This window comes from Bufo bufo, chromosome 4 (assembly GCF_905171765.1).
Source record: "Bufo bufo chromosome 4, aBufBuf1.1, whole genome shotgun sequence".
Classification (NCBI taxonomy): Eukaryota; Metazoa; Chordata; class Amphibia; order Anura; family Bufonidae; genus Bufo; species Bufo bufo.
This window is the reverse complement of record NC_053392.1, coordinates 250,294,112-250,306,125: the sequence shown is the minus strand read 5'-3', so window position 1 is coordinate 250,306,125 and position 12,014 is coordinate 250,294,112. Positions and strand designations below refer to the sequence as shown.

Below are 12,014 nucleotides of genomic sequence, written 5' to 3'. Positions count from 1 at the left end.
TTCTGGTAGATTCCGCTCAGGCAGTGGTGAAGACACCTCACGTAGAGCACGCTTCTTATGTCCCAGCGTGCAGCGCGTCTTCCCTTCCTTTTCCTCCATCTTGGATTCCGGTGCGGGTGAGGAGCTCTGAATGTCTCTTGTAGCTCGGGGTTTTGGGTTGGGTGCCCGTGTTATGCACGGGATACCGGCATAGACGGGCTGGGCGGCAGCTGGTTAGTGGAATGAGGGGTGTAGCGGGGCTGTGTGCGGGGGGATGGCCGGGATAGCGGCTGGATTGTGCGGGCAGAGCTGACTTGTCACTGCGGCTATGCAGTGTGTGTGTGTGTGCACGGTGGCGGCGCCGTCCTCTTGTGCAGCTCCTGGTCGGTCATTCTGCAGGAGGCGGTATCAGTGCGTTTTATGTGCGGTTCCAGCTGGGCATTGGAGCCTGGCTGCAGTTCTAGCAGTAAGGTGGCTGAGCTTGTGTGGCTGTACTGAGCATCAGGGTTTCTTCTAGTGATCACTAGAAGACTACTCTACTCATCAGGCATGGTTTCCTCTAGTGATCACTGGGCAGACTACTCTACCCATCAGGCATAGGTACGCAGCCGAACACTTCCTAGGTTACTACAGCGGTTATGCCATGTTCCAGGCCGCGCTGTCGCTGGTGTCGTGGCTTACCCCCTGCGACCATTGACTGTTAATGTAAAAATAGCTGAAATGTTTAGGTTTAATTTCTTACCCCTTTCAAGATCTTGATTTGCTGCCTTTGAATGGAATCACCTAACATCTAGGGGATGAAAAACTGCACAGCTGACAGTTGTAAGAAGTCTAGGCTGTGACTACTTTATATGGTCTCTGAGCTGTCACAAAGCTGATGAGTCTCTATTAGGGTCCATTCCTATGTACGGAATTGCGGACCCCTTTCTTTTCTATGGGGCAGCACAATGTGCTGCCCGGATCCGCACTTCCGGGTCCGCAATTCCAATCCCGAAAAATATAGAACATGTCCTATTCTTGTCAAGAATAGGCATTTACTATTAAGTGCCGGCGATGTCCATGTTTTGCGGATCCACGGACATGTGAATGGACCCTTAGAGACATCAGAGGTTTTGATCGGTGGTGGTCCGAGTAACTGAGACCCCACGAATCGCTCAGGATGGACTCATTAGAAAGTCCATCTCGATTCGTGCTGTGAGTGCTTCTCCCTCCTTATTCCAGGGATCGGTGGAGGTCTCGGCTCTGACTCCCACCGGTGAAAACCTTCCGTATGTCTGACGCATGGACTTCCGTAACTGCTTTCCCCGTCCTGATGGTTTGCAGCGATGTGTAGTCCAGCGTTTTCATCACCAAAAGCAAGCACAGATATTAAAATGGGATTGAAGAGATGCTGATCCGGCTGCAGGCCTGTTCATTTAGAAGGTTGTGATACTTGAATTCCTGACGTTGGGCTGTTATGTAAGGCTTTGTTCACATCAGGACTTCAGCCATAGAATCTGAAGAATGGAATGAACTGATCTGTCGCCTCACAGCCCTCCTTTGTGCCAGAAAGGTGCCCACCGGGTATCTGTTATGGTGCCCATCGTTTTACTAGACGAGAACAGTGTCGTGCTGTTTTGTCCAGTATTTTTGATGCCATCTGTGACTGAGCCTCCAACATAAATGTGAACATGGCCAAAGACTGGTCAGTTTTATCTTGTGATTTGCTAAAATGAGGAGAAAGAAGCACGTATGTGGAGTACGGTCTCTCCTCTGTACTGGACTTTCCATCTCGTTTTAGTGATCGGCAGTGGTCTTCACATTAGACCCTCTCCTCACATATCAAAAAACATTTAAAGGTACAGGGACATGGTAATTTTTAAATACACTGTAGCGCATAAAAAAAAAAGTTCTTCAGGTTTTAAATGTATTAACTCTGAACATCTACCTGAACGTGTTCTCTTCTAACCTCCTGATTGTTGTTCCTTGCAGTCCAGGTGGCATCTGGATAATAACCGAAAATGTCCGGCAGGTAAGTCTGTGGCCTCTCGGGCATTACTGTAATGGTTCCTTCTCTGCACAGAGGCCTAAAGTGCGTTCTTGTCTTTCTCTCCAGATTGTGGTGCAAAGCAACCTTTGCTGGCTACAAGAGAGGCCTCCGAAACCAGAGGGAACACACAGCCCTCCTGAAGATTGAAGGGGTCTATGCCAGAGATGAGACGGAGTTCTACTTGGGCAAGAGATGTGCCTATGTGTACAAAGCAAAGAAGTAAGTGTTTCACCTCCCCAGGTGTGTACTGCGCTCCCTAAACCTTCACTTGTTAAAAGGGTTTTCAGTAGTAGAATGCTATGCATCATCTGATGTTCCTTTTACCCAACAAGAACTGGCTCTCTCATAAACTGAGCGTTTCTTTGAAATCTCCCGCTCTGCCGAACAATGCTCCTTATTTATGACGAGGCGCATCGTGCGGCTGGCTGTGCGCGGGAGTGAAATCTACGCTCAGAGCTGCCGTAGACTTGTCTCCGTTTGCATCTGAGAACAGAAGCCTATGTAGATAAATGTCATATTCAACGTGCCCAATGCAATGTCATTTCATACATCTTTGCCTGGTCCTTTTTTAATTTTCTCCCTGTGACTGCTTTCTTTAGCAACACGGTGACACCAGGAGGCAAACCAAACAAAACTCGGGTGATCTGGGGGAAGGTGACCAGAGCTCATGGCAATAGTGGCATGGTCCGTGCCAAGTTCCGCTCTAACCTACCCGCCAAGGCCATTGGACACAGAATCCGCGTAGTGAGTACAAGTCATGAATGACAGTTTGAGGCATTTTTATTCTACTGCTTTATGAATCCATATTTTAGTACATATTTTGTGGCATCTAGCTAGTGATGTCTTGCATCTTGTCATTTATAGCTGTAAACATTTCCTTACATAAAATGGTAGACTCGCTTCAGAAGACCTCAACTGCTGGTGGACTTCAGATCATAAAATGTCATCAGGGATTCTGTCGTGGCTTCTATAGTTGCCATCGCTTATCAATGATGGATTTAAGACATTCGCTGGTCTGCCTGCCATAACTGCACCACAATGTAGGGTTTATGGAGACCTTGCCCATTAGGTGGAGTCTGCATCCTAACTTGTTGCTTTGGACAACTCTTCCACTTGGGATTGTCACCTCTCATAACACAAATTCAGATTTTAAACCAGTCATGCTCCACAGCTTACCTTGAATCGGCTGTGCTGTTCTATATTGTAATCCGTCCAGTAGTTTTGCAGAAAAACGACTTTTATAATTATGCAAATTAACCCTGAAGGTGCCCAGAGGGGTGTTATGTTCCCCTTTGTGTGCCCAGTAACGCCCCTCTTACAGTGCCCAAAACGCCTTCCTCCAGAATCCCTAACCGCCCACAGCGTCTCATCCCTCTCCTCCCCCTCCCTGACGGCCGAGCGAAGTCTCGCGCAGACGCAGTACTCACTGAGGGCTGCGCCAGTGCGATTTGCTGGAGACTGAGGGCAGGAGCTTCATCGTCGTCACTGGGCATGCGCCGAGCCCAGTGACGTCCGATGCTCGCTCTTCCCTCAGTCTCCAGCAAATCGCACTGGCGCAGCCCTCATTGGGTACTGTGTCTGCGCGAGACTTCACTCGGCCGTCAAGGTGACAGAATCTCTTTAATCCGTGTTGTGTGGAATTTCCAGTTAACGGATTGGCAGTTTACAGCATTCTGTTAAAGGAGGTCCTGCCATACCCCCCCCCCCCATCCCCCCCCCCCCACCCCTTAAAAGTAATGTCAGTTCTGAAACACCCCCTAAACTAGAGTCCTATGTAACCTTTATCTTCATACTCTTTCATTCCATGCTGTGCTCTGACAAATGGCAGTAAAATGCATTGAGAGGACTCCTGTGCTCGCACACGTAATGAGAAGGACTCCGAGCTGCACTTACTGCTGGTTTGTGGGAGCGTGGCATTGGAATGCAAGGGAGTATGAAGATAACATTACATAACAGGCCTCGGCACCACTTACACTATACACCACGTACTCTAGTTTGGGAGGTGTTTTGCACCTTGACTTAACTCCTTTAACCCCTTAGTGATCACCCATGCGCCTTTTTATGGCAGTCACTAAGGGGCATTAGGCTGGGCCACCGCTTTTTTACAGCTGCCCAGTCGAAGCCCTGCCGCGGCTCTTGCTCTAACGGCCTGGACTGGCAGGAGTGACTGTAACGTAAGTGCTGACAGTGGGAGCGGACTCCCTCTGTCTCCGATCGGCACCATGCAAATGCGATCGCGGGGTGCTGATGTGTTTGAAGGCTGGCTGGGGTCTCGTGTAGGCCCCAGACCAGCCTTTAGCAATTTCCAGAAGGCTGCGCCTCTTTGGCGCAGCCTGCTGGTCAATGTCAGAATAGCACTGATATTAAAATGCAATGCACTATGGGGATAATGCATTGCATTTTAAAATCAATCAGAATGTTGTCTGTTAGTTCCCTTGTGGGACTATTAAAGGGGAGAGCAAAAAATAAAATGTATTCAAATGCCCTTTTTTTCTTATTGAAAATACGCTTTTCAATTAAAGAAATTGCAAAAAAAAAATCAATCTCCCCCATATGTTTGTTATTGATGCGTCTGAAACGACCCAGACTACATCAATATCATGTAAATTATCCCCTACGGTGAACGCCATAAAAAAGACAGAATTGCTCATTTATTCCTATTTGCCACTGAAAAAACTTAATAACAAGCGATCAAAAAGCGCTATTTACTCCAAAATGATTCCAATGACATACAAGTCGTCTGGCAAAAATCAAACCCTCACACAACTCCATAGAAAGAAAAATAAAAGTTATGGGTCTTGGGAAGCTGCAATGCAAAAACCATTTTTTTTATTTAAAGAGGACCTTTCACTACCCTACAAACTAAAAACGAACTATATCAGAGCCAGGCTATGAGCTGTGCGCTGCGATTGGCCAGCGCTGCAGCAAGGGACACGCCTCATACAAAAAATCAGTCAGAGGGAGCGCAGACACCGGAGCCTATACCGGGCGAACGGAGCAGCGCCCAGGCATACTAGTAAGTGCAGGGGGACCCCTGGGCGCCGCTCTGCCCACTGATATAGTTAGTTTTTAGTTTGTAGAGTAGTGAAAGGTCCTCTTTAAATAAAAAAAGGGGGGGAGGGAGGTTTATTGCACTAAAGTAGTAAAACTGGAAAAATCGTAGTGACCAGGAGAATAAAGATATCATGTTTATACTGAAAAATGAACGCCATCAAATTTATAACTTAAAAACTCAGTGGCAGTATTGCTGGTTTTCCCATCTTTCTCCCAGAAAGAGTTAATAAATGTTAATCAGAAAGTTGTGTGTACCCCAAAATGGCGCCATTAAAAACTACAATTTGTCCCGCAAAAAACAAGCCCTCATAAAGCTATATAGACAGAATAATAAAAAAAATTGTTATAGCTCTTGGAATGCGACGATGAAAAGAAGAAAAACACTTGGTCCGTAAGGCCTAAAACAGGCTGGTCATAAAGGGGTTATCTGGAATTTTCTTTTTTTTTCCCCTTTTAAACCCCCTTCCAACAACTTCACATTTTGCAAATCTTCCTAATATTTGCGGTAGTTATTTCCTCCTGGATTGCAGGGTTCAGGGAGCAGCTTTGACTGCACCCAACAGATAGTGGTCAGTCCTGAACAATATATGTACGTTAATGGGCTAATAGCATGGTCCCTGTGCTGGCAGCCCTTTAGTTTACATGCTAGCCGCCCATTCCAGTATCAGTTCCCTGTTAGAGTACCCCTGTAAATAGCAGAGGCACTGCTTCCACATTTGGGTGGTTGCTAGTGCACCCTGTGATGACACTGATGGCACAGAGAAGGCTGGAGGCATGCAGAGATGAGTCTTCTCTGCCTGCATATGTATACAGCTCTATGGGCTGTCACCATTAAATGTAATTGCTGTAATCAATGATCAGTTTATGGACGGACATTGTGTTCCCTGCTATAACCTGTACCCCATAATAAAAAGTGAATCTAAATGAGGTGTACACGTGCCTTGTAGGCTGTGTCTAAAGCGAAGAGTAAGACCTTGTAAAGCTAAAATGGGCTTTTTATTTTTAGTGCTATAGCTTCAGATGTTACACGTAATGTACATATTTGGCATCGCTATGCATCGGCGAATTAGAGGATTAATTTTTTGGGGTAAATTTTAAATATCAATAGAATTACAGTAAAACATAGCTTGAATAAATATATTTTTTTTCTCTTGTCCCTGAATAAGACCTTCAAAATTAACATCCTCCCAAATTTAAAATCTTTAGAAAGCCTCATTTGTCCTGCAAAAACACGTGACGGGGAAACAAAAACCTTATCATTAGCATTCCAAAAAGTGATATTTTGCCCAGATCATGAAGACCTAAAGCATCCCTGTTCATGAAAGTTACATTTCAACCCAAGTCTGCTGTACCTGTGGAAAGAACCCCAGTCGCCTGCTCCCCGCCGCTCTTTTCTGGTCTTCCTGTCTCTAAGCTTCCAGATGGATGGGGTCACTTGTGCCACTGCAGCCAGTGACTGACCTTATACCCACAGGTGCAGCAGTCTGCGGTTGAAACTAAAAGTAAAGAAAGCTGGACAGTTCCTTTAAGCAGACTGGCTATGTGTGGAGACTTGGTGGCAATGCTCCTGGTAAAAATAATATACAAAGATAGATATCTGGCTTGGCTGTTTTTCACTAGGGGAGATTTATCAGAACTGGCTTGCTTGCCATGGGCATTGGACACCTGTTTGGGTTTTTATTGTTAGTAATTGTACACTTTTTATTTTTTTATTTGGTCTTTAATAGAAAAATGTCAACAGTTTGTCTTGTACAGCTTGTTGCATTGCCTGTGCAGACTGCTGCTTCTCTTCCAGCAGAGCTGTTCTGATAGCTAGATCTTGTAGCCCTTATCTCCATTTCCCTGACGGCTCATAAACGCCAAATTTAGCTTCGAGAACCTGTCAGCTCATTATTTCCTAAAATCAATACCTATGCTGTAGTCCGCCTTAAACATGCCATCACGCTATTTAAAAAAAATTGGCCCCATGATATGAGAACAGGCTATGTAAGTGAGTATAGTACTTTTTGGTGCTGGGACCTGTATTGTCCTGCCTGCACTGTATCTTCTGGTCTGCTGCAATCCAAGCAGTACAGATTCAGACTGAGCAAGCGTTGAGACCTGTCATCTCGTGCCTGCGCTGTGTCTCCAGAGACTGAAGTTACAGCACAGGCAGGAGAATACCAGTCTTGGTGGAGGAGAGCAGCAGGCGTGCTGGCAGATGCTCTTTAAATGTATAAGATTCAAGTTTTCCACTGTATCTGCTCAGCTCCTCCTGCTCTATAACATGGTGCCTGCAGATTTACATCATTTAAATTCTAGGAATGCAGGGAAATGTAATCTAGGGCATTAGATTTACATTCTCCAATAAAATGTGTATGTATTTAACATGTTCATAGAGAAGAATTGTAAGACTCTTTAGATCTTTAACAGCTAGTCGTGTAAATTGTATGGAAGCAGAACCAACTATTAAACTGTAAATACATTTTGTAGTGACTTCAAGTTCTAATGTTTTTTCCTCTGTTCTTTGCAGATGATGTACCCTTCAAGGATCTAAACATTCTGTACAAATAAAAGAAAATTCAGGATCTTTTTTTGTTGGTGGCTTTTGTCCTCTGTAATGTATGATGTGTACAGGAGTACTTGCTGTAGTAATAAAAACCCTACTGGATTAGCACCTTAGGGTGCGCCCCTACACGGTACAGCCTGGGTATGAGATCCGCATTTAAAACAATAGCATGTACAAGTGTCGCCAGGCAATTTGCAGGAATCTACATGCCAGGCCGATCCATGGACAGGTATTCAGTTTTGTCTGTGCTGCATTCTATAAATATTCTACAAGTCAAACGTTTTCACTGAAAACAAGGCAAAATATTATTTTACCAAGGAAAAGCCAGTGGACGTCACCCTTACTATTGCAAAGGATGCTCCGAACACAGGTGTGAAAGTAACCTTACACATGAACACAGTCTAAAAGTGGACTCCAGCAACCTGTCCAAGAATGTGACTAGGATCGGTTGCCTCTGCTTTTAGAGCTGATGGAGACAGGGCCTCGCTACCCTGCTGGTGCCTGCCTTTACTTACGTTGCTGAGCTTTGCTGTCAGGCTTCTTAGCCCAACGGCATATCTGATGCACAGTTGCTCCACTACTATCTGTTGTAAAGCAGTAAGTCTACTCTACAGTAGTGGTAATTTTACAATCATGTATGGTGTCATTGCTGAGCAGCCTGCTGGGAGTAGGGGTGGAATCTCACTCTGTTCCTGTCAGGCTGCTCAGCCATGATGGTATATCGCACACAGGATCACATCATTACGATCTATTGTAGGGCAGAATTCCTGCTTTATGAGATCGTGTATGAGTGATGCTAAGCAGCCTGACAGCAAATCTAAGTAATGTAACGTGAAGGCAAGCACACACTGTGTATTGAGGCCCCTTCCCTTTATCCCCCTAAGTAGCGGCAACCTGTCTTAAGTCACATTTAGGGTGAATGGCTGGAGACCTAGAGAACCATTTTAAGTGGAGTAATACACTGAAAATCGTGTCTGTAACTGGAGATAATGAGTCTCAAATGTTCCTCCTGCATCAGGCTGACGCTACATGGGATCATGTGGTGCAGCATGATGGTCAGTGAGGTTGTGATGGCACAGGTGCAAAAAAGTCGCACATGACTTTGCCATCAGACCACAATGCAATTTTGTTTTGAGACTCGTTTTTGCTCGACACATTGCTGTGTAGCCCCAGCCTTATGTTACTGCAAGCCCAAGGTATTAGAGATCTGACCCTGAAATTGATCTGTGTTGTCCAAAATGTAAAGGGTTGAATACTGACCTTCGTGTTGTAGCGCAGTCCTAGGCATCGTAAGTGTTAAAATCATAGATGAGATCAACTTCAATCTTAACGGGAACCATGCAGCCAGCATGTTATGGAGCACAAGCCTAGCAGATTGATATTGATTGCCCTCTATGAGCATAGAGAGAGCTGTCAATCACTGATGGGAGCGACTCCTGACTTCAGAACCCAGAATCAGCAGGAATTTAAATGAATAAAATAAGTTTTACTGAATCTTTTCCAATAAAACAGAGTCTGCTTAGCCTCTCTTGCTCTATAACCTGCTGCCTGCAAATTGTACTGTATTTTCATGGTGACAGGTTCCCTTTAACGTAGGTGTCCCATTGGATCCAGTAGATACTTACACATCATATGGGAACTGTGGATCAGTTGCTGGATTCAAGGTTCTTTGGGTTGAAAGAAGACTTAATATTCCGTTTTGTCCCCATTCATTGTCAATGGGGACAAAACATAACGGAACTCTCCAAAATGCATTTGTTTTCTGTCCGCGGATGCGGATACGGCATGACCCACAATGCAAGTCAATGGGGACGGATTTGTTTTCTCTGACACAATAGAAAACTGATCCATCCCCCATTGACTTTCAATGGAGTTCATGACTGATCTGTCATGGCTATGTTAAAGATAATACAACCGGATCCATACATAACTGATGCAGATGGTTGTATTATCAGTAACGGAAGCATTTTTGCTGAACCCTGCCGGATCCAGAAAAAACGCTAGTGTGAAAGTAGCCTTAGGCTACTTTCACACTTCGTTTTTGCCTGATCTATCATGGATCAGCAGAAATGCTTCTGTTACTGATAATACAACCATCTGCATCAAACCATCTGCATCAGTTATGAATGGATCCGGTTGTATTATCTGTAACATAGCCATGACGGATCCGTCATGAACTCCATTGAAAGTCAATGGGGGATGGATCAGTTTTATTGTCAGAAAACAAATCCGTCCCCATTGACTTGCATTATGGGTCATGCCGTATTTGTTTTGCTCTGCATCCCATGACTGAAAGAAAACCATGTTTTGCTCTCCGGTATGGAAACGCAACCGAATGGAATGCATTTTGGAGCATTCTATTTAGTTGCATTTTGTCTCCATTGACAATGGGGACAAAGCGGAAGCGTTTTTCTCTGGTATTGAGACCCTATGATGGATCACAATACTGGAAAGTGTAAACACAAGTGTGAAAGTAGCCTTATCTGTTCCAACTAGAAGGCCATAAATAAATGAAATGACTGCTCTCTACAAGTGCTGGCCTAATTTTGTGGCTCAGTGCTTTGCCAGGGGTGTAACTAGAAATGCCATGGCCCCAAAGCAGATTTTAATTGTGCCCCCACACCTTCAGGTACTTTCCCCCCCGCAACCCCCACCCCTGTGGCTAGTAAAGATCACCCACTCGATCATATAATATAAAAGTAAAATAACCAGCAGGGTAGGGGGTTTTTGTGATTATGGGGGGTCACTGCAACCTGTGAGCCGTGCTGTGACTCCATTTATTTCTAAGGCCCTACTATAGGGCTGCGCATCTTCACTCGTCTCACGATTCGATGCGATTACGATTATCAAGTCCACTATTCGATTCGGCGATGCATCAAGATTATTACCCAAGTCCCCTTGTTTTTCAATTTTACATCAAAAAATTAATTCAATCAGTCAGAAATTGCACAAAAATATTTATTTGTATCTGCTATTTAAACAAATCATACCAAGTTCCCTGCATATCATATAGCAAAGTCTGAATGAACAAAACAGTGCAGCAGACAACAGTATTTATTTAAAACAGTACTGTCAGTGTCTCTGTAACATTAAACTGTTGTGCTGGCCTGGCTGGTGCAGTTAGTTTATAAGTTTTACAATAGTTTTACCATATAATATATATTATATAATATTAAACAGTACCTACAAAAAAAGGAGCACTTCAGTTCCTGACTGTAAAACATCACAGTGAGTCAGTGAACCTATAACACAGTCAGTGACTGTGTTATAGGTTCACTCACTGTGATGTTTGCCAGTCAGGAACTGTCTGTCGCACAGTGTGTTCAAGTTGTCTGTGTTGCAGAACTTCCTGGTTCACCGTGATTGTTTTGGCAGCAGGAGCGCACCACCACCAGCACCAGATGGGTAGTACGTCTAGATCAGTGCTATAAGCTCTCAGAGTTGTCACTTTACAGAAAACGTTACCTGCACTGAGCACTCAGCAAGCACTCTACCACGATACATCAACTGAAGCCAAGCCATGCCACCATTAGAGGAAGCTGGAAAATCCTTGACAGAATACATTTTCAACTGAATCTGAAAACCTTGGACAAATCTTTATGGGATCACAAACACACACCACAGAATACCAGAAAAAAAATAAACACACATCCTCCTCACTGAATCATAATGGTAAAGGGCAGGCCACAGGACGGGCAATGTGGCACAGCCACCATAGTCAGACATGATGTCAGAAGGTCGGTGTGTGTTTTTTTGGTTTGTGTGAATGTGTATTTGTGTGATCCAATAAAGATTTACTCCAGGTTTTAAGTTTCAATTTATTCTTTCAAGGATTTGCCTTCCTCTGGTGGCTTGGCGGGCGTCAGTTGTCTGGAATTAAATACAGAATTCTTTTGGTTGAAGGTTAAACCCCTAAACAGAGTCAGAAATTCACAGAGCATGACAGACACATTGGGAAAACACCAAAAAACACGTCAGTGTAAAAATACAAAATGGATCGGACGGACAGTCGCATAATAGAAAACCATTCTCCATCTCCTCTCCACTCCAGTGCTGCTAAAAGCTAGAATAATATCATATATTCTGATTAATCAGAATAATCAGGGGAGGAAAAGGGGAGTCTGGCAGGGGAGACAGAGAAATAAAAAATTTCAGTGGCAGAGACAATGCTATAAACAAAATCTATAAAATTAAAAACACTGCTCAGCATTTGGGAACATGTAGATTTTTCTGTAAGAACACCAATTGATCTACATGGTCTGGTTTGAGGGCGCTTCTTTTTGCAGTTACCACATCTCCTGCAGTGGAGAAAACCCGCTCTGCAGACACGCTTGTACCTGGGATACACAAGTATTGCTTTGACAGCCGAGAAAGGAGGGGAAATATGACCTCATGCTCACGCCA

At 44.4% G+C, this 12,014-nt stretch overlaps 1 protein-coding gene across 4 annotated transcripts; it reads left to right on the top strand.

Annotated features, from left to right (window-relative positions):
- The first annotated feature begins 31 nt into the window (after positions 1-31).
- LOC120998030 (60S ribosomal protein L35a) lies at positions 32-7,636 on the top strand. 4 transcript variants are annotated; one of them, XM_040428460.1, is made up of 5 exons: positions 32-116; positions 1,951-1,990; positions 2,075-2,227; positions 2,608-2,752; positions 7,575-7,636. In XM_040428460.1, exons 2-5 carry the CDS (start codon positions 1,980-1,982, stop codon positions 7,596-7,598), a joined length of 333 nt encoding a protein of 110 aa, XP_040284394.1. In that variant the 5' UTR covers positions 32-116; positions 1,951-1,979; the 3' UTR covers positions 7,599-7,636. The 4 variants fall into 4 exon arrangements, with proteins under 4 accessions (XP_040284394.1, XP_040284395.1, XP_040284398.1 ...); XM_040428461.1 differs by having other exon boundaries at positions 48-116; positions 1,956-1,990; XM_040428464.1 differs by lacking the exon at positions 32-116 and adding an exon at positions 124-212.
- The last annotated feature ends 4,378 nt before the right edge of the window (positions 7,637-12,014 follow it).